The 24651-nt window shown below is 40.4% G+C and overlaps 1 protein-coding gene and 1 long non-coding RNA gene across 7 annotated transcripts in view; one reads left to right on the forward strand and one right to left on the reverse strand.

Moving 5' to 3' along the window:
• Nucleotides 1–9458: 9458 nt before the first annotated feature.
• LOC122464918 lies at nt 9459–10709 on the reverse strand. The gene is made up of 3 exons (XR_006289355.1): nt 10565–10709; nt 9837–10043; nt 9459–9745 (listed from the first exon to the last, which is right to left on the reverse strand). It is a non-coding gene; the product is annotated as an uncharacterized LOC122464918 (long non-coding RNA).
• Nucleotides 10710–14548: 3839 nt separating this feature from the next.
• The window catches only part of CDC42BPA (CDC42 binding protein kinase alpha), a 328646-nt gene continuing 318543 nt past the window's right edge, over nt 14549–24651 (forward strand). For all 6 annotated transcript variants that reach the window (XM_037895609.2, XM_037895606.2, XM_027833828.3 and 3 more), the window contains exon 1: nt 14549–16251. In XM_037895609.2, the coding sequence (XP_037751537.1) occupies nt 16074–16251 (178 nt within the window). In that variant the 5' untranslated portion in view covers nt 14549–16073. The remainder of the gene's footprint in view (nt 16252–24651) is intronic.

Below are 24651 nucleotides of genomic sequence, written 5' to 3' on the forward strand. Positions count from 1 at the left end.
CAACATATACTAGTCAGAATCAATTTCTGATAAAAATATATTATGGCATATCACAATAACTTCACTGTGTTCAAAGGACATCTTGACATTCAGATTTAGTCAGGTAGTTCATGTCACTGTGTCATTTAGGCCACACATGTGAATGGTGCACTTTAGTGTAAGCAAATACAACTAATGCAGTATATTTGTGTATAAAACACCAGGCTGAACATCTGCCCTTCTTTTGAGATCAACTATAACTATGCTAAGTACAGATTACATATCTCAGTAATGATATCTTAAAACTGTAAACTAGGAATGTCCATAAATTTTCATTAATTTACAAAAAATATTGTTGAATGTGTGTGTGTATATGTATATATACATACACACACACATATATATATACACATACACACACACACAAATAATTTGAATAAACAACTCGTATATGCTAACTTGTATTTTTTCTCTTCTTCCTCTGATTTGTTTGAATGTGACAAAGTCATCTGGTCTTTCTTGACATTGCTAGGAGTAATTTCTGCACATAGTGAAAAGCTATTACAAAACAGAAATCCCTTTAATTATAACTGCCTCAGAACACTATGATCCCCATGAACTGCTTAACAATTCTGATTTTTAAGGGAGGGGCAAGGGAGAAAATCATATAGTGCGGGAATTATTACTGAGATCAGCCTCGGATTTAAAAGAAAAAAAACACACAGAGCCTTTCATCTCCAGGTCACTAATTCAACTGCAGCCCAGTAGTAAGCAAATACAATTTTCACCTAATACTGTTTACTGGTCTATGTCCAATGAGTTTAGTGGTCTCAATCCTGTTCCTTGGGGACAAATGTCCACAAAACCAAACCAACACAACTGACATTTTCTAGCATCTCTAAAGGGAGTCTCAATAGACAGATAAAGAAATGAATGGGCCATAGAAATCACATCCCACCCCTAGAGGTGGTCCAAATAGAATAGAACAGTGGCTCTCAACCTTTGCAGACTGCTGTGACCCTTTCAGGAGTCTGATTTGTCTCGTGTGTCCCCAAGTTTGACCTCACTTAAAAACTACTAGCTTATAAAATGTGTCACAGCACACTATTACTGCAAAATTGCTTACTTTCTCATTTTTACCATATTCAAAGATTCATAGATATTTAGGTCAGAAGGGACCATTATGATCATCTAGTCTGACCTCCTGTACAACGCAGGCCACAGAATTTCACCCACCTCTCCTGCGAAAAACCTCTCACCTGTGCTATTGAAGTCCTCAAATCGTGGTTTAAAGACTTCAAGGAGCAGAGAATCCTCCAGCAAGTGACCCGTGCCCCATGCTACAGAGGAAGGCGAAAAACCTCCAGGGCCTCTTCCAATATGCCTTGGAGGAAAATTCCTTCCCGACCCCAAATATGGCGATCAGCTAAACCCTGAGCAAGATTCACCAGCCAGATACCCAGGAAAGAATTTTCTGTAGTAACTTAGATCCCACCCCATCTAACATCCCATCACAGGCCATTGGGCCTATTTACCATGAATATTTAAAGATCAATTAATCGCCAAAATCATGTTATCCCATCATACCATCTCCTCCATAAACTTATCGAGTCTAATCTTAAAGCCAGATAGGTCTCAAATCAATAAATCAATTTGAATATAAATACTGTACTTACATTTCAGTGTATAGTATATACAGCAGTGTAAACACTTTGTTGTGTGTATGAAATTTTAGTTTATACTGACTTCACTAATGCTTTTTATGTAGCCTGTTGTAAAACTAGGCAAATATCTAGATGAGTTGATGAACCCTCTGGAAGACCTCTGCGTACCCCTAGGGGTATGCCTACCCCTGGTCGAGAACCACTGCAGGAGAACATGTTGATGTGTGTGTAAATTTACTTCCCAAGTTGTCCTAGATAATGAATCTATATGGTCCAGAGAACAGATACAATTCCTATGTGTCTCTGTCTTCCCTCTCATACACTCAGAGCTGTATCCAAAACCCTGGTCCCTTAGTTTTCAAAACACAGGATTCCTGCAACTGAACTAAAGAAGATCTGGTGTATGTGTCACTAGGAGACGGTCCATTATCCTTTCTGTGAACTTGACATTAGAGGACAATTTAATCACACACATAAACCCAGCATATTACAACAATACCTACTTTGGTGATAGAGGAGTTCAATTTCCAATGTTATTAATGTGGCCCCTTTCATTATTACTACATAAATGTTTACATTAAAAAAATTGTTTAAGAAGACCTGCTTTGCCATCACTGAAATTAAAAGCAACACATTGCCTCATTTTGGCAGGTAATTTTATCTCTTTTTAAAAGAATTAAACTCAACAAAGGTCCTGGAACTGAAGAAAAATAAATGTTTCATATTAGTGACTTTCCCCGGCCAGCAAATCTGTAACCTTCAGCATTCTGACTCAGGTCATTTGAAAGTGAATGTGATGTGTATACATGATAGAGCTTTTCTATTATTGGAAAGTCTAGCAAATTCCAAGAAAGACTATAGGCTTGCAAAGCACATTCTAGCTGCTCGTGAATAGTTGCTAAGAACACATTCTCTCTCTGAAATTGATGGGATCCAAAGAGCAGGTATTTTTACTAAGGGCAAGGGAAGTCAATGTTTTTTATGTTGTTAGAAGTGGGAGTACAGTTCCCACAAATTGTGTCCAAATCAATTATTCTCTCTTTCCAACATAGCCTTCAGTTACATGGTCTCTGTGCTCCATGTTATAAGAAATGCTTTTATCCAAGGCAAAATTATATGTACAGTAAACATGCAACAGCTATCAGATCCATATTTGTATGGATTGTCCTTGTTTAAAAAACTCAATCCACACAAAGATAAACAATAATAGGCCTCTCTCTATAAGTATTCATAGTTATATTCTTAGCACACTGCTGGGGCCACACTTAAAACAAATAATAAAACAGTAATAATACATAGGGTGAATCCTGAAGAGCAGTGGCTGTCAAACATTTTATCATCATGACCCACGGATAGCAAAACAAATTAGCTCAGGCTGTATCTGATGGTGTGCTACAGAAAATGGGTTAGATTTACATACATATTCATGTATGTATCAACTAGTAATGAAACACTAGAATACTAAAGTATCTAAAATATATCAACCCTGGTCAGCATGCATGATTTCTATCACTGCCACTTTTCTATGTGCAACTCGAGAAAGCCAGAAGTACTATGCATTTCTTCCCCTCTCATCCACTGAATCCCACAGCTGCCACATTTTGTGCAACTCCATGCATGACATTTCTCACCACATGAAAACAGCCTCTGATCTGATTTACGTCTGGGGGTTTGATCTGTGGGTGCTATCCCTCACACCCCACGGATGCATGGAAGGGTGTGTGTGTGTGTGTTGAGGGGGAACCTCAGGGAGTCATGGGCAGCGTGCATGAGGAAGGGAGAGCCTGGGAGGGATGTTGAGGAACAGAGGGATCTTGGAGCTTTGGGGAGGTGCTTGGGTGGGACCCTGGAGCAGCCTCTCCCATTCTGTCCCTGCTTCACTTTACACCCCCCTCCTGAGTTCCCTGTTCCACATCTCGTCTCTCCAGCCTGCTCCCCCTTCTGCCCCTGTCCCTTGGTTCTGCCCCTCTTACCTGCTGGTGCTGCAGCCACCTCATCCTCCTCCACATTTTCTTGTCTTTAGAAGTTCCACCCTGATAGGGTGACCAGACAGCAAGTGTGAAAAATCAGGGCAGGGGGTGGGGGGTAATAGGAGCCTAGGTAAGAAAAAGCCCCAAATTTCAGGACTGTCCCTATAAAATTGGAACATCTGGTCACCCTACATCCTGGCTGGGCACCAGCAGAGGAGCATGGAGAACAGAGGAAGAGACACTTTCCGTGCTCTCAGTGATGGTGCTACACCTGGCCCCAGGGCCATATGAGAAATCACTGCTGAAATGCTGATCAAATCCCAGCAGCCTTGCTTCTTTCATGAGAGAGAGACTCAAGCTGGGGTTTAATCGTGGCCCTGCTGCCATCCCAATGGGAATTTTGCCATTTGCTTCTATGGGGCCCAGGATTTCACCAAAGGGAATGTGAAAGAAAATCCCCTGCATCCATTTGCATTCTCCTTTTTCAAATAAGTGGGGGGGGGGGGGGCAGGGGGCAGAATTTCAGTCCCCATTCAGATGGTGCCCATGTCCCCCACTGGGGCCTGGCTCCAAAGCTTGCGGAAACTTGCTGCATTGTATTGGCCAGACTTTCAGTTTGCTGAGCACCCTGATTTCCCATTACTTTAGTGGGAGATGTAGCATTAATCACTGTGAAAATTAGACCCCTGGGTGTATATGACTTAGCATATATATTTCATCTCATTTTATTTACTGATGTGAATAACACTCTTCAATTCTACACTGTTTGAGATACAAGGATCTCAACAAGCATAAATGACTTAAGCCGTCCCTCATAACATCCCTGGGAGTTGCTAAATGCTATTAGTTCCATTTCATGAATGGGGAAATTGAGGCACAAAGATTGAGTGCCTTGCCCTAAACCACACAGCATGTCCCTGGCAGACTCAGGAGTGGAATCCAGGAGTCCTGGATTAATCCACTGCTCTAATCATCAGACAACACTCCCTTCCTCTAAAATAGGATATTTTGATTGAAAACAGATGGTGCACATTTTTGGCACAGTATTTTAACCATATTAAAATCCTCTGAATGAACATGTGCTTATATCATACCTATGTGTGCATAGATATGCATACACACTTTGAGAATACAGAAATAGGCATGATATAAGGACATCATATATAAATTAGTGGGTATGCTGACAGATACTTAACTACAGCTGCACAGCTGGGAAATATCTATATACATATCCTATATTCTGAATTGGTATTGTAATTACACACTATGTACTCTTCTCTAGCTCTGTTCTTGAGCTAGACATTACACTGATGTAATTCATGTCTTGATGGTTTTTATCTTCTCATGTGAAACTTTGGAGTTGTTTCCAGGAGGAATGAATCACACCTTTTTTCACTGGATCCAAGCTCTATCCCCATCCCAGCTTAAATAATGTGGTTATTGTGTCCTCCTATCCTTGCAGCTTATTTTTTTCCAACTGAATCTCTACATGTTACTCAGTCATTTTTGCTTTAAATATCAGCCTTTTCACCTCTCTGCAGTTTATTCCTTATCTAACAAGATCTACCTACCTGGTAAGCCTTCTCTAAGTACTCCCTCATGTGGGTTATTCCCACCCATGGACTGGGGAAACACTGAGTTTGGATTCACTGAGCCATTCTCTATTGTGGCAGAAGTGTTGGGGGGCTGTCAAGGACCCAATGTATAGCTCCTTGATTCTCTGCCTGGCTTTTCCCGAGCCCTGGCACAAGTTAGGATGGCCTCCAGGCTGCTGTAACCCACGCCAATCAGTAAAGGACTGACGAAGTCTGTCTACCAGTTGAGAACAGCCGAATTGCAGTAACCCTTCAGCCACGCCTCCTCCTATCCCCTGCATGTAGCCAGACAGAGGTCAGAGGCAGTGAAATAAGGGGCTAACCGCACCAGGAGAATTCTCTGCTGGCTAGATAAGGTTCAATTCTGACCCATTTGCATGAAGGAGCAGTGAAAAGAGACCATAATAAGGAAGATAATTTGGCCCTCTGAATTTTGGTTTTCCTCCTCCACTCCCCACAGAAAAGACAGGGATATAGAAGCCACTCAAGTGCAGATTCAGAGATTGTGCCTGCAGATTACTTCTAGCTATCTCTTGCCCAATGTCATAAAGGACACCAGCAGTATCAGAGATGAGATTAGAACTCAGCAGTTCCTGTCTCTCAGTATTGTACCCACAGAAGGGGAACTCAAACAAGGTTTTTATGGTCAGTCTGCATTAACTCATACTAGATTGGCCCATGGATTTTGTAGTAAGGAGAGGAACAATAATACAGATATTGGCCACCCCCCAAATCCATTTCCATCTAGAGGCCAAAACCTGGGGAGCACCTGCAGAAGGGCTTTTGTAGGGTCAAAGCAAAGGATAACATGCGATAATTCTTGCTCAAGAATATGGGTACATGTTAATTTGCTATAAGAGGAATAGGTTACTTTCCCCTCCTAGGAAGAGGTGAAGCAAAATCCAATGAATATATTACTTATATAAATTGTTCACCATATTGTTTTCTAGTTTCATTGCTGACACTGTAATATTAAAAAAATCTGGATCTTGCTAGCAATTTTGCTTATGAGACATGACTGTCAGTAGGCAACAGTTAATCAGGAGAGTAATTTTAGCTATTTTGATGTGATATATATTAGACCAAGACCAAACTGAAGAGAATATCACTCTAAAGGCACAAACATACCTGTAAAACTAAACATAAGCAGATTCTGTATTTCATTTTGCATAGAATGGATTATAATTTTAGTTTCTTTTTTTGAAGCCACAAAACTAATATCCAATTACAGTTACAATCTATTCTTACTACACAGTTGTCATGCTAATTGCCATATGCATAATAAATGTGTTTTCAATTGACTGGAAAAAATTAGTAAGCATATGTATTCAGGACAGCATTCTTGCAAGACAGCACAGTAAATTATAACCTTGCAAGATTCAGAGTAAAGATCAAAACGGAAGAAATTAGGGCCTGATCCTGCAAGCACTTTGGTGAAGTCTAGGCCCCACTGAAATCAATGGCAAAACTCCTAAAGTGTGGTCCTCCAAACTGCTTTGACCCCTTTAGGTCTGGTATAAGGGCCTGAAAAGCCCCATATCTGGTCAGCAGAGGCACTGTACAGATAGTGTTAAGATTGTCTTGTGAGGACAACTTGCAAGCCCTGATATGGGGGCATGTTGGGGCAGAGCTGGGCATGAGAGTGTCATATCAAGGCAAGCCTGCAGCATGATAACTGCACTGCAGAGATTCTGGGCAGCGCTCTTGCATGCAGGACAGCCCTGGACTTTCTAAAATATGCCAGAGGCGTCTCCCAGAACACCCCAGGATTGGGAGGACACAAAGATGGTTCAAAAGCACTGTAGCCCCTGCTTTCCCCTCCCCTTCCAACTCCTCTGTGCTGCAGACAGTATCACTTCCCTTGGCTTCAGTGGGGTCCGGACTGCACCCTTACTGTCTAGAATGCAAATTAACTTTTAAAAATATCTGCCATTTGAACACGTTACCTGATAATTGTCCATGATAATGAATTTAATAGACTTGAAAGATGATTTTTTTCATATATAAACAAGAAAGTATGACAAACTTTAAGCCTATTGGAAGACGGGAAAGATTTCAGAGGACTGGAAAAGTGAAAATATAGTGACAATCTATAAAAAGGGAAATAAGGACAACCCAGGAGATTACAGACCAGTCAGCTTAAATTCAGTATCCAGAAAGATAATGGAGTAAATAATTAAGCAATCAATTTGCAAACACCTAGAAGATAATAAGGTGATAAGTAACAGTCAGCATGAATTTGTCAAGAACAAATCATGTCAAAGCAACCTAGTAGCTTTAGCTTTCTTTGAGAGGGTAACAAGTCTTGTGGATATGGGGGAAGCAGTAAGTGTAGTATATCTTGACTATATTAAGGCTTTTGATACTGTCTTGCATGACTTTCTCATAAACAAACTAGTGAAATACAACCTAGATAGAGTTACTATAAGGTGGGTGATAACTGGTTAGAAAACTGTTCTCAGCTAGTAGTTATCTGTGGTTCACAGTCAAGCTGGAAGGGCATATCAAGTGGGGTCCCAGAGGGACCAGTTCTGGGTCTGGAGGTTCTGTTCAATATCTTCATCAATGATTTAGACAATGGCATAGAGAGTACAGTTATAAAGATTGCAGACAATACCAAGCTGGGAGAGGTTGCAAGTGCTTTGGAGGATAGAATTAAAACTCAAAATGATCTTGACAACTTGGAGAAATGGTCTGAAGTAAATAGGATGAAACTCAATAAGGACAAATGCAAAGTACTCCACTTAGGAAGGAACAATCAGTTGCACACATACAAAATGGGAAGTGACTGCCTAGGAAGAAGTACTGCGGAAAGGGATCTGGGGGTCATAGTGGATCACAAGCTAAATATAAGTCAACAGTGTAACACTATAGCAAAAAAAGCAAACATGATTCTGGGATGCATTACCAACAGTGTTGTAAGAAAGATGTGAGAAGTAATTCTTCCATTCTACTTGGCACTGATTAGGCCTCAACTGGAGTATTGTGTCCAGTTCTGGGTGCCACATTTCAGGAAAGATGTGGACAAATTGGAGAAGTCCAGAGAAGAGCAACAAAAATAATTAAAGGTCCAGAAAGCATTACCTATGAGGGAAGATTGAAAAAATTGGGTTTGTTTAGTCTGGAAAAGAGAAGACTGAGAGGGGACATGATAACAGTTTTCAAGTACATAAAAGGTTGTTACAAGGAGGTGGAAGGTAGATAGTTCTCATTAACCTCTGAGGACAGGACAAGAAGCAATGGGCTTAAATTGCAGCAAGGGCAGTTACGGCTGGACATTAGGGAAAAGCTTCCTCTCAGGGTCATTAAGCACTGAAATAAATTGACTATGGAGGTTGTGGAATTTCCTTCACTGGAGATTTTTAAGAGCAGGTTAGACAAACACCTGTCAGGGATGCTCTAGATAATACTTAGTCCTGCCATGAGTGCAGGGGACTGGATTAGATGATCTCTCAAGGTCCCTTCAAGTCCTACAATTCAATGATTCTATTACTTGAGAATACAATTTACATTAGATCTGAATTAAGTTTGTTTTTTCCTGTATATTGCAGTTTTCATTTGCAAGGTGTCCCAAGGTGCCTTTCTCTCTTCCCTCTCCACACTTTATTTTTATTTTATTGCAGTCTCTTTTCATCAGAATGTGAACCCTTTAACATTTCCCAGTTTACATATGGGAAAATAATGCTACAGAAAGGTTAAATGCTTTGCTCAAGGTCACACAGTGAACTGGCAGGAGATGGAAATGGTGCCCTGACTCCCAGTCCCCTGTTCCAACTACTAGATAGTCCTTGGCCCCAGTTCAGCAAAGCACGTAAGAACACACTTAACTTTAAGCATGTGCTTAAGTGCTTTTCTGAATCAGCAACTCTCTGCTATTATTATTACTTTGGGTTCAGGTTAATATGGGGAAATGCCTTCAGAGCAGGAAATGAATGGGAGTAATAAATGAAAGCATAGTTGGAGACTTTGTCCTTTAGGGCTGTCAGAGAAACCCTGACCAAAGGGAAAAGTAGGTTCTAGAACTATGGGCCAAATCCTTCAGTCTTGATTCAGGAGAACTTCCATTGCCACACTGAGATTAAGGACTGTAAGATTTGGCCCTAAGTTTAACTAGACAGAGAAAGAGTGTCTCATGAATACATAATGCAGTAGCTAATTTTAGATCATCAACTATTTTCCTCATTATTCAGTCACATTTGTACAGCTTCACGCTGCTGGAAAGGCTGAACAAATATTTTTCAAAGCCATCATTGTCTTTTTTGATAATGCATATCTAATAGCTAACTACCATTCGATATTATAAACAACCATTTTCCTTCCTCTGGGATATGATTTTAAAGATCATTTTATTGCTTCAATAGAAAATCAGTCTTTATAGCATTTGAAATGAAAGATGCTTCTTCAGAAGACAGTCAAGAACTCACAATGATCATTGGGCATCCAGCTAGCACTGGAATTCACTCCACTCTTGAGCCGCCACAACCTCTATTTGTCAATCTTTCAGGCACACTGTGAAGTTAAGATTTTGTCTTGGTATCTGGGGGAAAATGGTTTGAGATGTAGGTCTATTATGCTTAATATTTCTGAGGCAAGTAAATAGAATATTATACTAAGTTTTACAAGCATACCATTATAAGCAGTGATTTTATTTCATTTGTTGTATGCTTTGGCAAGATATTAGGATATCATAGAGAGGCAGTAGCTTATCCATAGTTAAGACTGAAACCAGCTTCCATGATAACACCGTATTCCTCCTGCCCGCCTCATAACCTTGACTCGGAAAATGGTTTAGTGTGAAAATCGCCACATACATGTAAAGACAAAGGCGACTGCAGCTGCAAAAACGGAAGAAAATCAGCCAATCAGCTTTTGAGTTACAGGTTATTAAAATGCACCCTGATCTGAAACTTTTCTTTTGACCTGAGTTCCCTCTAAGCTGCAGGCTATTAAGGGCCACGCAGGTGCACAGCAGGGAGATGTGCCTCTCCCCTGGCCCCGTTGGAGCTGCTGCGACGGGGGGAGGCGCCTTTCCCTCAGCCCCTCCCGAGCTGCTGCAGTGAGAGAGGGCTGGGGGGAGTCTGCACCCAAATCCCTCATCCCCGGCTCCACCCCAGAGCCCACATCCCCAGCCAGACCCCTCACCCTCCTGCACCCAAACCCTCTGCCCTATCCCTGAGCCCCCTCCTGCACCCCAAACCCCTTGGCCCCACCCCCGCCACACATCACCTCCATATTGGTGCACAGAACATTAATTCCGCACACGGATGTAAAAAGTTAGAGGGAACATTGCTTTTGACTAATGTTTCTTTGCCATTGTCTTCACTTAAACTGATTTAGTTAAACCAGTGCAACTCACCAGGTAGGTGTAAATAAGGCCTTGTCTTTCTCCTCATGAGAAAGACTTCATATTAGACCTTCAGATTTTCCATATAGTTAAGTCTCCTTAAAAATGCATGCACTTGCTATAATATGGAGAAAACAGGCTGGAATTGTGCAAAGTTAACAACTGTTTTTTCTGTTGATAATTCTGGGTCTAAACCAATTTAATTAGTTTCAGAGGTAATTATGGGCCCAATTTAGGGTGACCAGATGTCCTGATTTTATAGGGACAGTCCCGATATCCGGAGCTTTGTCTTATATAGATACCAATTACCCTCCCAACCCCCACCCCCGTCCCGATTTTTCACACTTGCTGTCTGGTCACTCTAGCCCAATCCTGCTTTCCCTGATGTCAAAGGCAAAAAATTCCTATTGATTTCAGTGGGAGCAGGATTGGGCACCATGCAACTGCGTAACATTTTGCCTTCTATCAGCTGGTTTCAGTTTAGAAAGAACATAAGTGTCCTTCTATACCACAAAAGTAACAGAAATTTTCTTTGAGTGGCAAAGGCCTGTATTTTCAACAAATACCTTCCATGACTTTTACCAACATTCTGGGATGCTTTAATGGGTCAATTCTTTCTACAGAACAATTTTAAAATTACTAAGGAATTGGTTCGTTTCTAGTCATTATCAGCTTTGTCAGTGTCATTGCCTCCTTTAATTTCAATATTCTGATGATGTCCTCCATGCCATACATTTAACAAAATGATCCCAGCTTAACTACATAAAAGGAAAAAGAAAAAACCTGGGAAAGTCCAAAACCAATCATCTTTGTTTTAAAAATATTAAAACTGATCAACATTTTCCAAATTTAAATTTTTAATAAAAAATTAGGATGATTTTTTGTAAATGACTTTTTTCCTGCACTTTGGCAGGGGGTTAGACAAGATGACCCTTGTGGTCCCTTCTAACGCTATGATTCTAAATAGTTGGCAAAAAAACCCAACAACCATGTTTTGACCAGCCCCAATATATACATTATTCTTCAGTTGTTTCATAAGGCACCATACACATCTATGGCACTATGAAATCATAAGTGCTAAATATTATTCTGGTGCTAGTAAAAATTAGGATTGGGAAAAAACCAGACACACTATGATTATTTTAGAAATACTGCAATCCAGAGATGGTCCCTTCCCACCCTTCAATTGTATGAGTCTATGTCAGCATTATTTGTTTTTGTATATCTTATTTCATTGGGAGGCACCGTGGTTTACCTGTTTTGCTATGTGGCCTTTGCCAAACCTCTCTGATTGTTTGTTTCCGTACCTGCAAAACAGGGATGTTAATACTTCTTACCTCATAGAGGTTTTGTGAGAATTAAACAGTTAGCATATGGGCAATGCTGTGAAGATGAAAAATGCCATTGTACAAATATTAAGTATTGCTCCTTATTCATTTGTTATAGGGGGATTAGATTCCTCATGGTTTGTGTGACAGACTGGTGAATAGAGATATTCTTCAGGTGATGTAATGGGTTGTAATGGAAATCACCTGTATACTTTTGCATGTAGGAATTCTAGAATAGGCAATTGCCTGGAAAGAGGAAATAATTGCTGGGGGTGAAATAGAGCTACCTGTGAATCAGAGAAAGACACATTTTGCCTTCAGCTGAGCTCTAAGGAGGAAGAATTTGACTGAAAGCACTTCAAGAAGACCTGGTATGATGTGTAACCTTCTGTCAGGTGTTGCCGGCAGCAACAAGGGCTGGGTTCAAATGTCATGCGTGTCCTCTTAAAATTAACAAACACTACCCACTCAAGTCCCCACTCAGAAACCTGGGGAAAACTAGATACCTTCAGTAGGCACCTTAACAGGCAATAATTCCCCACTTGCAAGCACAAGTCTCAGTATAAAATTAGGAAATAGTTTATTGGGAAGAAGGGAACATAGCGTTAACATAGCAAAACACAGCAACAATATATATAAATGAATAATGAGTGAAACACCCACACCACCAGGTTGTCTTTAGCAGTACTCCCTTAAATACATTCTCCACTCATCAGCATAAATATCTCATATGCAAATGTCTCTTAAATATGTCACTGTCCTCCCTTCCTCGACTGCTACATCCCACTCACAGTTTGGCGTTGGTAGATCGTGCAGTCCCAGAGACTGATTGCTGTGAGGCAGACCTGTCTCCAGGCCCTTGGGGAAGTACTTACCTGATTTACACCTGAGGCTCCACCACTTAATACAGTTTTTAGTGATGGTGGGTAGGAGACCTTTCAGCAGAATTCACTCAGCTCCATTGCTGCCCTCTACAGCTTCAACAGAGTGATCTCAGCACTTTCCCCTCTGATTTCTGTCTTCCATTATAGGACCCTTGAACAGAGTCCCTGCCATGATGGATGCATTCCCTACCACAAACTTGAATCCACTGTTCTCTCTTTTTCAGTTCAGTCCCATTATGCCAGCAATTCAGAGTTCATGTACAGTGTTGGTGAGTTCTCAAAGTGCAAAGAGGATTGAGGATTTCTGGATAGGAAACTTATACAAATTAATTCTCTCTGTAATTGTACTTTCCCCTGTTCACGGATAGTTGGGAGTAGAGCACTCCTTCCTTATAGAACTTCTATCTGAAGTTCTGGATAAACAGCTTATAAAGCAGCTCTGTTCACCAACAGATGGTGGCAAAGAGCTTCTTCTCCTATGGAGCTTATTCCATTTGCTGTTTCTCCTGTTCACCAGCAAATGATAGTAGGGACTAGGGAGCTCCGATCCCTACCCTCTATAGCTTCAGGCCACAGGGTTTACAGATAAGATGCTGCCTTAAGTAACTTGAGGCTACTGAAAAGGCTCATCTTTCTGTAAAAGTAGGGAAAATGCTTTGGAGTTTCTCTTTTGAATCTTGATCGTGTAATGATTAATCTTTATCCGTGTTTTCTTGTTCTTTTGCACATACCGGTACAAATAAAACCCTTAGTGTTTTATGTTAACTGGTAGGAAGGCTAAGGTAGAAAATGCCAGTATTGTATTGACCATAGTTGTGGCCGAGACCAGCTGAAGCACTTTTGCTGACAGTCCAACCCCAGACATGCACACCCAAGGATAGGAGGAAGGGCGTTGTCACTGGAGGGACCTTACCTCTGGAACTCCAACAGAGCTACTTAGTTAGCCTTCAGAGAATAGTACAAGTTCACCTTTTCTGCTAAGCCTTTGCTGGATGGGTCTAAACCCCAACAGTGTTTTCTTTCCCTTGCTCTTCTGACTTCTGGTGGAAAGGTGGTTAGTTTAAGCTCTAATGTTTCTTGGAGATGACATTTATTTAACCCTCCCGCCCTTGGAGTTTCACTTAGATATTGCATTCTTCACATGGCATCTTTACACTGAATGGCATTGCCATGTGCATTAAACAGCTGCCATTTTCCACCCCAGAGATGGCTGAATTTCAGTGCTGAGGAAAGTGATCCCTGGTGCGTATTGGCTTGCATTGCACTGTGCAACCCTTTGGGGTGGAAGGTGTTGTGTATACATGTAGATGTTCTCACCATGAATGATCAGGTATATGTTAAGAGACTAAATTTGAAGATTTTTGAATGTAACAGGGTTAGTATTAGCACCTGAAGCATTTCTAATAACGAGACACGGCTTCTACTTAGACAAGTAGCATGCCTCACACTGCCCTCTGGCCCCTCAGGTGAAACAGGGCATCCTTTCTTTATTTTTTGGAGGAAGGGCGTAATTAGAGAAATGACAAAACTGCCACCAAGAGGACAATGAAAGAGCCCAGGTAGCAGCAAAGGGCAGGGACCATGGGGAGAGAAGTTAGGGAGCCAGTGGCGCAGCTGGGGCTAGGTGGGTCCCACGCCCACCGCTTCTTTTTTTTTTTTTTTTTTGGAGGGGGGGGACTAAGAGGACGGGGTAGGGGAAAGAAGTGGCACAGCAGCAAGGGGGGGCTCCATGATGCGGGGGTGAGCGAGGGAAGCCATCCAGCTCCACCAAGGAGCGACTAGGATCTCGCAGCTCCTGCAGTAGCCCTCGGGGCGTTGCATCCTGGTCTCCCCTCCTCCTCCTCCTCTTCCTACCCCCCCTCCCTCAGTCCGCCTGTATCCCTGCATTCCCTGCTGCAGCAACGGCTCCCCCCGCCGCCCCCCGCCCTGAATCCCATCAGTAGCAGCAGCTCCCAGGCTCAGCGCCGCTCTCTGCAGCTGTGCGCCGCGGCTGCTCCGTCCGCTAGGGCTGGGGAGGCCGCCATGTTGGATCCTGAGAGCCCAGCAGCAGCAGCAGGAGCGGCCGCCGCCGCCTGTGGGTGTGAGTGAGGGGGAGACCCGGGAGCCGGGCCGGCGAAGGGGGGGCGTGTGGAGGAGCAGGAGCCGGCGGAGCGGAAAGCGGGGCGCAGGCTGTGAGCCCTCCCTGCCCCCCGCCGGAGGAAGATGCCCTTAGCCCGGTGGGGCGAAGCCGGGGCAGCATCTCTCCATCCCCTGGATTGAAAACACCAGCAGCAGCACTTCCTAGCACCCGGGGGCCTTACATGTCCAGTGTCTGCTAATCTCCGCCAGCAGGAGGGGGGGCACCCCGCTCCCCGGGCCGACACCCGGCGGGAGGACACGCACAGACATGGGAAGGATTTGACAGGGTTATTAGCCTGCCCCCCACCTTCCCTGGGTGGTGCTGGTATTTCGGGGGCTGGTTAGCGCCCCACTCCACACACAGCAGAGAAGAAGGTGGGGGGATGAAGCCTTTTATTTTTGGGGATCACTGAAAAGCCTTAAAAGGAGACTCCTTGAGGAGGAGGAGAAAGGAAAAGCCTTCCTCAGACAGGACTTGGCTGAGCCCTGAGGAGGGGCTGCTTCCAGCGACCTGTTCCCCCCACCCTTCTGAAGAAATTGCCACTGATGCATTTACCGAGTGGTGCTGGAGGAGGAGGAGGTGGAGGTGGTGGGTATTTTGTAGCCCTTTCCCTCCCCTCCTCTATGCATTTAATTTTCTCCTTCCTTTTATATATTTTTCCTTCTGCTGCTCCTTCCTGGGAAGTGAATTGCTGATGCAAACTGAATGGGGCTTTTACACTTTAGTGATGCAGTGGGATTCTTTTCAGGATTATGTTGCATGATTTGAATTTTGAATGAAGAAGGCCTTTTTAAATATATAAATATATCTATTGCTCTATATATGATAAAATTGGTGTCAGTCTTGGTTGAATTTCATTTTAATTATTATTATTTAAATGTCAAGAGTGACAATATATTTTTTTCTTTCTTTTTAAAAGTATTAAAATATTTTTTTTAGGATAACTCTTTTCATTCAAATGTGTATATACTGTATATGTGTGTGTATATTAGTGAAACTGACCGAGATTCAGTTTTCAGACTAGGAACACTGAGGTGGATTGTAAATTCAGCACCACCTTTGCTACATTGACATTTGTTTTAGAAACATACGTTGTTGATTTTCTTTTTTAACAATCCATTTAAAAGTTTTTTTTTTTTTTAAAAATAATAATAATTAAAAAAGAAACCCCAGTACAAACTGAAACAACCATGTCTGGAGAGGTGCGTTTGAGGCAGTTGGAACAGTTTATTTTGGATGGGCCAACTCGGACTAATGGGCAGTGCTTCAGTGTGGAAACCTTGCTGGATATACTCATCTGCCTTTATGATGAATGTAATAATTCCCCCCTGAGGAGAGAGAAGAATATTCTTGAGTATCTAGAATGGGGTAAGTCTGAACATATTTATTTTGTTTGCATCCTTTACATGTTCACATGTGCTTTGTAGTGTGTCACTATGGTATACATGTATAGTTGGGGTCTGTTTATAGCCCATGTTTTATTCAAGAGTCTTATAATATCTGTACTTTACAGTTTTTTAATCGTATTTATTACAATAATTTCACATCAGTTATAACAGGTGACGTTTTCACAAAAGATGAGAATTCATCTTTTGACACCACCGGATTCTGGCATGTGGAGTTTTTTTTGTTTTAGGCCACCTAATGTAATTTTTTGCATTTGAAGCTTTTTAGGATGATGCTGGGTAGATCCCCTGATAGGAAAAAAGACAAGTGCACAGTTCTGTAACTTTTCTGTGCAATCAAATTTATGGTCTATTAAAGTAAAAAGCATTGATAGGAGAGAGGGGTGGAAAAAGCCAACCTTCTTAAATGATATATGCATTTGAAATGTTTGTTAAAATAGAGAAAATATGTCATCTGTTACCTAAGGTCATTGCTGACCTGAATATAATGTTTGGTTTCTGGTAGGGAAAATAAAGTTGGAAAGCAGAGTCCAGAGTCAACTTGTCTTCTTTTTTTCTTGCTATTTTGAGATTTAGCACAATAATAGAGTGCTTAGAATTTTTAATGAAATAGATTAATGATGATAATTAGTGGCTGAACTTTCCTGAATTCATGATAGGGCAGGTTGTCCTGTTTTTTTTCTTCTTCTAAATATAGATGTAGCACAGAAGATACAGTCTCACATAAGAATCCTGATGAGGACAGTTACTGTATGTGACCTTCAAGCTTCAAAGTCATGCTGTACTTTTAAATTGAATATAAAATCTTTATCATCTATATTTCACAAAATGTACATAAGCAGACTGCTGTCTTTAAGAACACCTTTCCAGTCTTCATAATTAGCATTATATATGTTAAACAGCTAGCTGGAGTCTTCATAATGAAGTCATTGAAGGAAGATTATTGTTGGGTCAGTTATCAAAACATACTAAGCAGTTTTGCACTGTTTGCTAATTTTATTTGTGTGCTCTTTCCTATATTCATACTGACATGGAAAGAATATCTGACTCAATAATTGAAATTCTTGAACTCTTCATAATTATATTGGTCTTGTGCTTTTATTAACCTGAATAGCAGAATTTAACACATTTTGACAAGCTGAAAAGGTAATTTTTTAATACTTTAAGAATTCATGCTCTAAAATTAGTACTGTGACAGATGTTTGCCATATTCTCTGACAGGGAATGTTTTTTAAAATTTAGTGGCTCCAAAGAAGTCTTACATTGGAGAATTTATTGTGCTAACAAGGGTTCATTGGTTCGGCAAGTTGATATCCTGTAAATAGGTTAAAGATATCAATGGGAGCGGGATAATGGAGTTTTTAGAACTTTCCACATTGATTGCTGGTACTTACATCATGCAGTGATAGTCACTTGACATCTGACTCTGTCATCCTAAGATTCTGACAGTGATTGCAGATTTTTACATTAAGTTTGTGAGGGATCTACTAGATTACTTTTAATAGTGCAAACACAAATCAAATGCTAATTTGGAAAGACTGCAATAAACACTCTTGTATGCCTGTTTTCTGGAACTATTTTCTGCTTTACCACCCTTTTCTCCTTCTCTTGCAAGAGCTCCACACCAAAGACTCTCTCCACTTGAGGGTGAATTTCTACATCATTTATAGGCAAGGGTCTGCCATAGCATTTGCCATTCTGATTTTTAACTTGTAAATTTCAAATAGGTTTGTCAAGGGTTGGTTAAGAATGAAAAGTTGCAACAGTGTCCTCTGATACTGAGGCACAAGGGAGGTGACTTATCGAATGAGGCCCTTACCCTGAAAACCCATACGCATGTGAGTAGTGCTTTCTCAAGCAAGTATTCCCACTACACTAATTACTCACATGAGTAAGGGTTTGCAGGGTTGGGTTGTTGTTGAGATGTCTCATTATATTTAGGTATTAGAATGTGTAATAAAGAATTACCTGCTTCTTTTTTTGTAAGGTAGTCACACTCACACACTTATCAGTTCAGAAAAGGGACAGTGATAGTGGGTGGAGGTGGGGGCAGTTACACATGTATTTAATGTCAGAGGTACCATTGGGATAGTGGTCTGAGCATAGGGGTGGCAGCCAGGAAATCTCATTCTCCTTCTGGCTCTGTCAGTGACACATGCAAGTCATTTCACATCTCTGTCTCAGCTTCTCCGTTTTGTGGATGGGGAATATAATATCTACTTTTCTCCTGGGGAGTTGAGAGAGCTACAGTTTGTAAATCACTTAGAGCTACTCAGATAAAAAGTCTTAAACAAATGCAAAGCATTTCAATCTGTTTTTCATCAGTGGACTAAAATTGATTAGGGGCCAGATCCTGCTTCCGTTGGAAGTGGGTGCAGAAATCTGTTGGCAAAGAGCATTTTGCAAGATTGGGACCTATGGCCCTGTGACTCGTCCCATCAAAATTAGTGGGGCTACTCACGATTATAAAGTTAAGCGCATGTGTATTGCAGAATCAAAGCTTTGTATATTTTTAGCTTATTATTGAGCACAAGCTATGAATACTTAAAAAAAAAAAAAAAAAAAAAAAGAGTAAAAAGCCTCCTCCAAGTTGTACCATCATGTTTGAAGATTTCAATAATGTCTTTCAAATTTCATTTTAAAAAAACTTAGTATACTAAGTTACAGTGTGTGTGTGTGGGGGGGAATAGTCAGTGAACTTCCAGTTTTTATGCACTCCTGTAAGTTAAAAACATGCGAATAGAGTTTTGTTTTTTTGGAGAGGGTCGGGAGAAGAGTTGGTATTTTGGGTTTAAAAAAATTGCTTCAGGAACGAGTCTTTGTATGTTAAATTTCATGCCAGGTTGAATATTTATAGTGGAGTTATAAACTCTTGGAAAAGGGTTAGGAGGAGGTTTAGAATGGAAAAGTTGACATAACCTTAGCAATAGCAGTATTACTACAGCTATATTTAGTTAAGAATGTTGTGTTATCTGTTCTTATTCAATACTATGATTACTTATAAAGTAAAGCTATGCATCCGATGAAGTGAGCTGTAGCTCACGAAAGCTCATGCTCAAATAAACTGGTTAGTCTCTAAGGTGCCACAAGTACTCCTTTTCTTTTTACGAATACAGACTAACACGGCTGTTACTCTGAAACCTGTTATAAAGTGAAGCAACGTAGTAATGATGGACATCTTAACCAGGTTTTTCAGCTTTCATTTTTGAATTGCTGTGGTGAATGTAACTTGCTAAACTGGGGGAGGAGAAGCTAATTTCAGTGTAACAAGCATGCGTTTTATTTAGCTTTCCATCTTTTTTTCATCATGGTAAGAGACATTAGAAGAACCTGAAGTATCAGGCTAATTATTTTGTGATTTAAGAATCTGTTTTTGTTTTAAATCCTAGGTTAGACTTAAAATAAAACTTATTTTCCCCATGTATTCATATTTTATCAATGATATGACATACAATGTAATATGGCTTGATTACCTGTCAGAAATAAATGATGAATATATAATAAATACATTACATAACTCATTGATAGAAACAGTCAGTGTGAATGAGTTCTGAGAGTTAATCAGCATGAATCTTGGAAATAAATGATATAGCCAGACTTGGTCCCACTCTGTGTACTGTGTGTGCAAACTGGTTTTAATTTTGATGGTCAGTTGTATTTCTGGTTCAGAATAGAGAGATTCTCTAGTTGCAGCAACTGGAGACTGCCAGCAGGAGAGACTGAGAATGCCAGGCATGTTGTTTTTCTTTTCTACAACAGCACTGGTTTTCATTGATGCTTACAAGCCTTGGGGGTGCAGGCCAGGATGCAGGGGATTATAAGAAGAAAAATAGTTATAAAGAGGAAGTGTTTATTTAAAAAAAAAAAATTCAGGTTTATAAATGTTTTTTTGTTCTTCATTTTTTAAATACTTTCTTATAGTGAGATTGATTTCGAATAGTCTCAAGAAAAGTGAAGAGAGTCACATTGCTTAGGAAACTTTAAATCTAGATCAAAGAAAGCCTTCCAAAATATACAGGAGGAGGAAAAAAAGCACTAACAGAGGAATGAAGTAGATGACCATGTAAAACTCTTTCATCTCTAACTTGTATGAGAAATATAAAATGACTTTCACTACCATTTCTGATAGGTGAAGTTTATTTTCCTCACTTTATTTTTAATGGCATGAAACAGTTATGGGTTTTTTTGTGTGTCTTTTTTTGTGTGTGCATCAGCATCATTGATGATGGCAGCCCAGTTTTTAGAGTGTAACTGTTGCCATTGAGACTGGAAGAGGGACATGTATCTTTTTTATTTTTTAGTCCTGTAAAAATAACAGTTCTGTAATTTACAGTTGTTTGCTAAGACAATTTTAAAGGTTTAAATTTCTGAATAGTTTAACATAAATGCACATAGAAATATGAGAGAATGAATGGTTTGTTTTTTGTTTTAGTTTTTTAGATCATTTGTTTTTTAAAAAACAAACCTACACTCTGTGTCTCAGATCAGTTGTTCAGTCCTTTGTAGGTCATGGCAAAAATAACAGGAGTTGTCAGGTACAGTTTAGTCATGTTTGTGCTTGTATGTATAAGCAAACCTGATAATTCAAACACAAAAACCCCACAACATCATAAACCAAACAAACCCCTTAGTCAGACCGCACTTCTCTGCAAACACAGACTAGCTGAGCGTTTTAGTTAGGTCTTCTGTTACTAAGAGTTCATTGATTTGATAAAATATTCTCCAATATAATTGGTAGTATATAAGGTATTAGAAATAATTAAAAATAAATTACACTTTTCAAAATAAATTACACACACACCAGGACAATTCCTGAGAGAATATGTTTTATTCATTTAGGACCTAGTCTTTAGTCTTATTGAAATTAATAAAAATGTTGCTATTAGCTTCAGTGAGAGCAGGATTAGCTAAGAAGAGCTAAGGTTTCAGTTCAGCAAGGTAGTTAAACAGGTAGTTAATCATGAGTAGTTACATTGACTGGGGAGTAGGGGCTGAGTATGGGGGCTACGTGTGTAGCCCTTGCAGGACTGGAGCTTAATTCACAAATTTCTGGAGCATAATTCCTAATGGGTCCCCTCACCAGTCATTCATATGAATTATTAAGGTTCAATTGTATTTTTTATGCATTTGGAATTTCAAATGTCTCTTGTATTGCCAAATAGAGGTTTCTGTCTTGCAGTTGTATCTTTTATCAATTTGTGAATTTCTATACCAAATTATTTTGTATAAAGTATAAGTGAATTTAGTGTACATGAAAGTGAGAACAATAATAGCAACTTGAGCCATCTTATATTATAAACCATGTAAGATTCTAGCATACCTTTTTCTGTCTTGATTACCAATTATGGTAAACAAGGCAATAATTACTGTGTGGTCAAATGAACTGTGAGACTACCAAACTCCATTTTACTTAGTTTAGGATTTTAAGTCAGTCTGCCAAAGAGTAATGTATTAACCCACTGAGCTGTCAGTCAGTTTCTTAAATATTCAAGCTCAAGGTATCCAAAGACTTTAATTTTTAGACTATTGTATTTGTTTAAAAAATCCATCAGAATTTATGAGCAGGTCATCTGCATTTGCGGCTATTCATGGGCTGCACCATTGGGCTCTTTTTGGCGCTTTTGTGTAGTTTGGGAGTGTAGATTGTTTTTGATTTGATTTGAAAGGAGTACAGTGCTGTTTGATGAATGAGAACAGCACACTAACATTTAGCACATCATCTTCAGGAATTAGGAATTCTTTTATTCCATATGGAAATTCTTAGCATGCTTTGGTTTAACAGAAATGAAAGGAGAAATATAATTATCTGAGATATTATGCTAACTGTGGCATAATCCTCATGCCATGATTAATAAACTAATCGGGATAAAACATTTTTCAGGCTAAAGTGTTAATACGTTATTTTATTTGTGGTATAAAATCATGATTTGATTTTTAAATATTCTGCTTGGACTGTTTAAAGATCTCTGTACAAATCCATAAGCTCAGTGTGAGGTAGGTGCAGTTTAATTTACAATGCAGTATATGTATCAAAATTAAACTCTTCTCCCCTCCCGCCACACACTAAATATAAATAAATATAAATTATAGGAAACTAAATCTTTTATATCCTATGGTACATAATAATTCACAAAGATATAGTGCTATAAGGTTAATGAGTTTATTTAGCTCAATATATTAAATAATTTGGGCTATGTTTTTCAGCAGACTGAGAGGCCCTGCCTCTTTCCTGTTTGCAGATACAATTTGCACTCACATATTGTCCCCTGCCATATGAACTGCAGCTGCAAAGATGAGTAACTTCACTTCTAGCCACTTGATTTCCACCCACGGTTGGGTAGTTATAGGTGCAACTGTTCAAACTTGCTACTGCTATTCAGATGGAGGTGCAAAACTCTAAACACAAAATGGATGGAGGCCCTTCTGCAGATTACCCCTCTCCCTTGTCTTGCCTGATCTATTGATTGATTATTGATTTAGAATCCCCAAGTAACACTCTGAAATTTAGTAGGTTCTTGACCTAAGATTAGGCCCAGTATTATCAGTATTACTGCTTTGGGAACCCCATGGGGGCATGACAGTGACAATAATACTCACACTCAGAGAAAACCTTCTGTAATTGTAAAATTTTTATTATTAAAACGATTAGTTTAATAAGTAAACCAATCCAGACAAGTAAAGTGATGTAATACAACACTGTTAATACAGCCAGTACCATTATAGGTATATACTCACTCTATCCTTGGGAAGAGTTCTAAAAGTTGAGACAGATCATAGTCGGGCATGCCGATGAAGAACTCCCAATGGCTGTACCTGAGACCAGGGTGTTTTATAGACCTTGATGGTTCACAGGCATATGTATGCATAGCTCATCTCTCCTTTACCATATTTTAACTTGCTCACTCACATAATGTTATCCTGTAGGTTAGTATAGTAATGAAGATAAACTCATGAACCTATATATCAGTTGTATTACTATGGTTACCTGCGATTAAGCATTTGCTAATGTTTCCTCCAAAAAATACTCTTAAAACTGGTACATGTTGCCTTCTTGCAACACTTGACTGTTACAAAACAATAAACAAAGTCTTATGCCATCTTGTAACTTTTGGTCACTGTTTGTTTGCTTACTTATGCCAATGTATTGAGCAACTACTCTTACTCAGGCTGTAAGGCCTTATACTTATGCTAACTGCTTAAAGTATTCTTACAGGTTTAGGCCTATAGGTCTCTTGTGTTCTGCGATCAATTTCTTATCCCTTTGTTTTATTATTACTTCTATAATTACTGTATGGCTGTGCTTGTTTTTTAGAGGATGATCTATACATTAATGTTTACCTTGAGCAGGGGTGGCCAACCTGTGGCTCCAGAGCTGCATGCAGCTCTTCAGAAGTTAATATGCGGCTCCTTGCATAGGCACCAACTCCGGGGCTGGAGGTATAGGTGCCAACTTTCCAGTGTGCTGGGGGACGGTGCTCACTGCTCAACCCGACTCTGCCACAGCCCCCGCTCCTTCCTGTCCCCTTCCCTGAGCCTGCCACGCCCTCGCTCCTCCCCCTCCCTCCCAGAGCCTCCTGCATGCCGCATGGGGAAGGAGTGGGAGGCGCTGATCATCAGGGCTGCTGGCAGGTGGGGGGCAGCTGATCATAGAATATCAGGTTGGAAGGGACCTCAGGAGGTCATCTAGTCCAACCCCCTGCTCAAAGCAGGATCAATCCCCAACTAAATATCCCAGACAGGGTTTTGTCAAGCCTGAACGTAAAAACTTCTGAGGAAGGAGATTCCACCACCTCCCTAGGTAACATATTCCAGTGTTTCACCACCTTCCTAGTGAAAATTTTTTTCCTAATATCCAACCTAAACCTCCCCCACTGCAACTTGAGACCATTACTCCTCATTCTGTCATCTGCTACCACTGAGAACAGTCTAGATCCATCCTCTTTGGAACCCCCTTTCAGATAGTTGAAAGCAGCTATCAAATCCCCCCTCATTCTTCTCTTCCGCAGACGAAACAATCCCAGTTCCCTCAGCCTCTCCTCATAAGTCATGTGTTCCAGTTCCCTATCATTTTTGTTGCCCTCCGCTGGACGTTTTCCAATTTTCCCTCATCCTTCTTGTAGTGTGGGACCCAAAACTGGACACAGTACTCCAGATGAGGCCTCACCAACGTCGAATAGAGGGGAACAATCACGTCCCTCGATCTGCTGGCAATGCCCCTACTTATACATCCCAAAATGCCATTGGCCTTCTTGGCAACAAGGGCACACTATTGACTCATATCCAGCTTCTCGTCCACTGTAAGCCCTAGGTCCTTTTCTGCGGAACTGCTGCCTAGCCATTCGGTCCCTAATCTGTGGCGGTG

The sequence above is a fragment of the Chelonia mydas genome, chromosome 3, assembly GCF_015237465.2.
Source record: "Chelonia mydas isolate rCheMyd1 chromosome 3, rCheMyd1.pri.v2, whole genome shotgun sequence".
In the NCBI taxonomy this organism is placed as follows: domain Eukaryota; kingdom Metazoa; phylum Chordata; order Testudines; family Cheloniidae; genus Chelonia; species Chelonia mydas.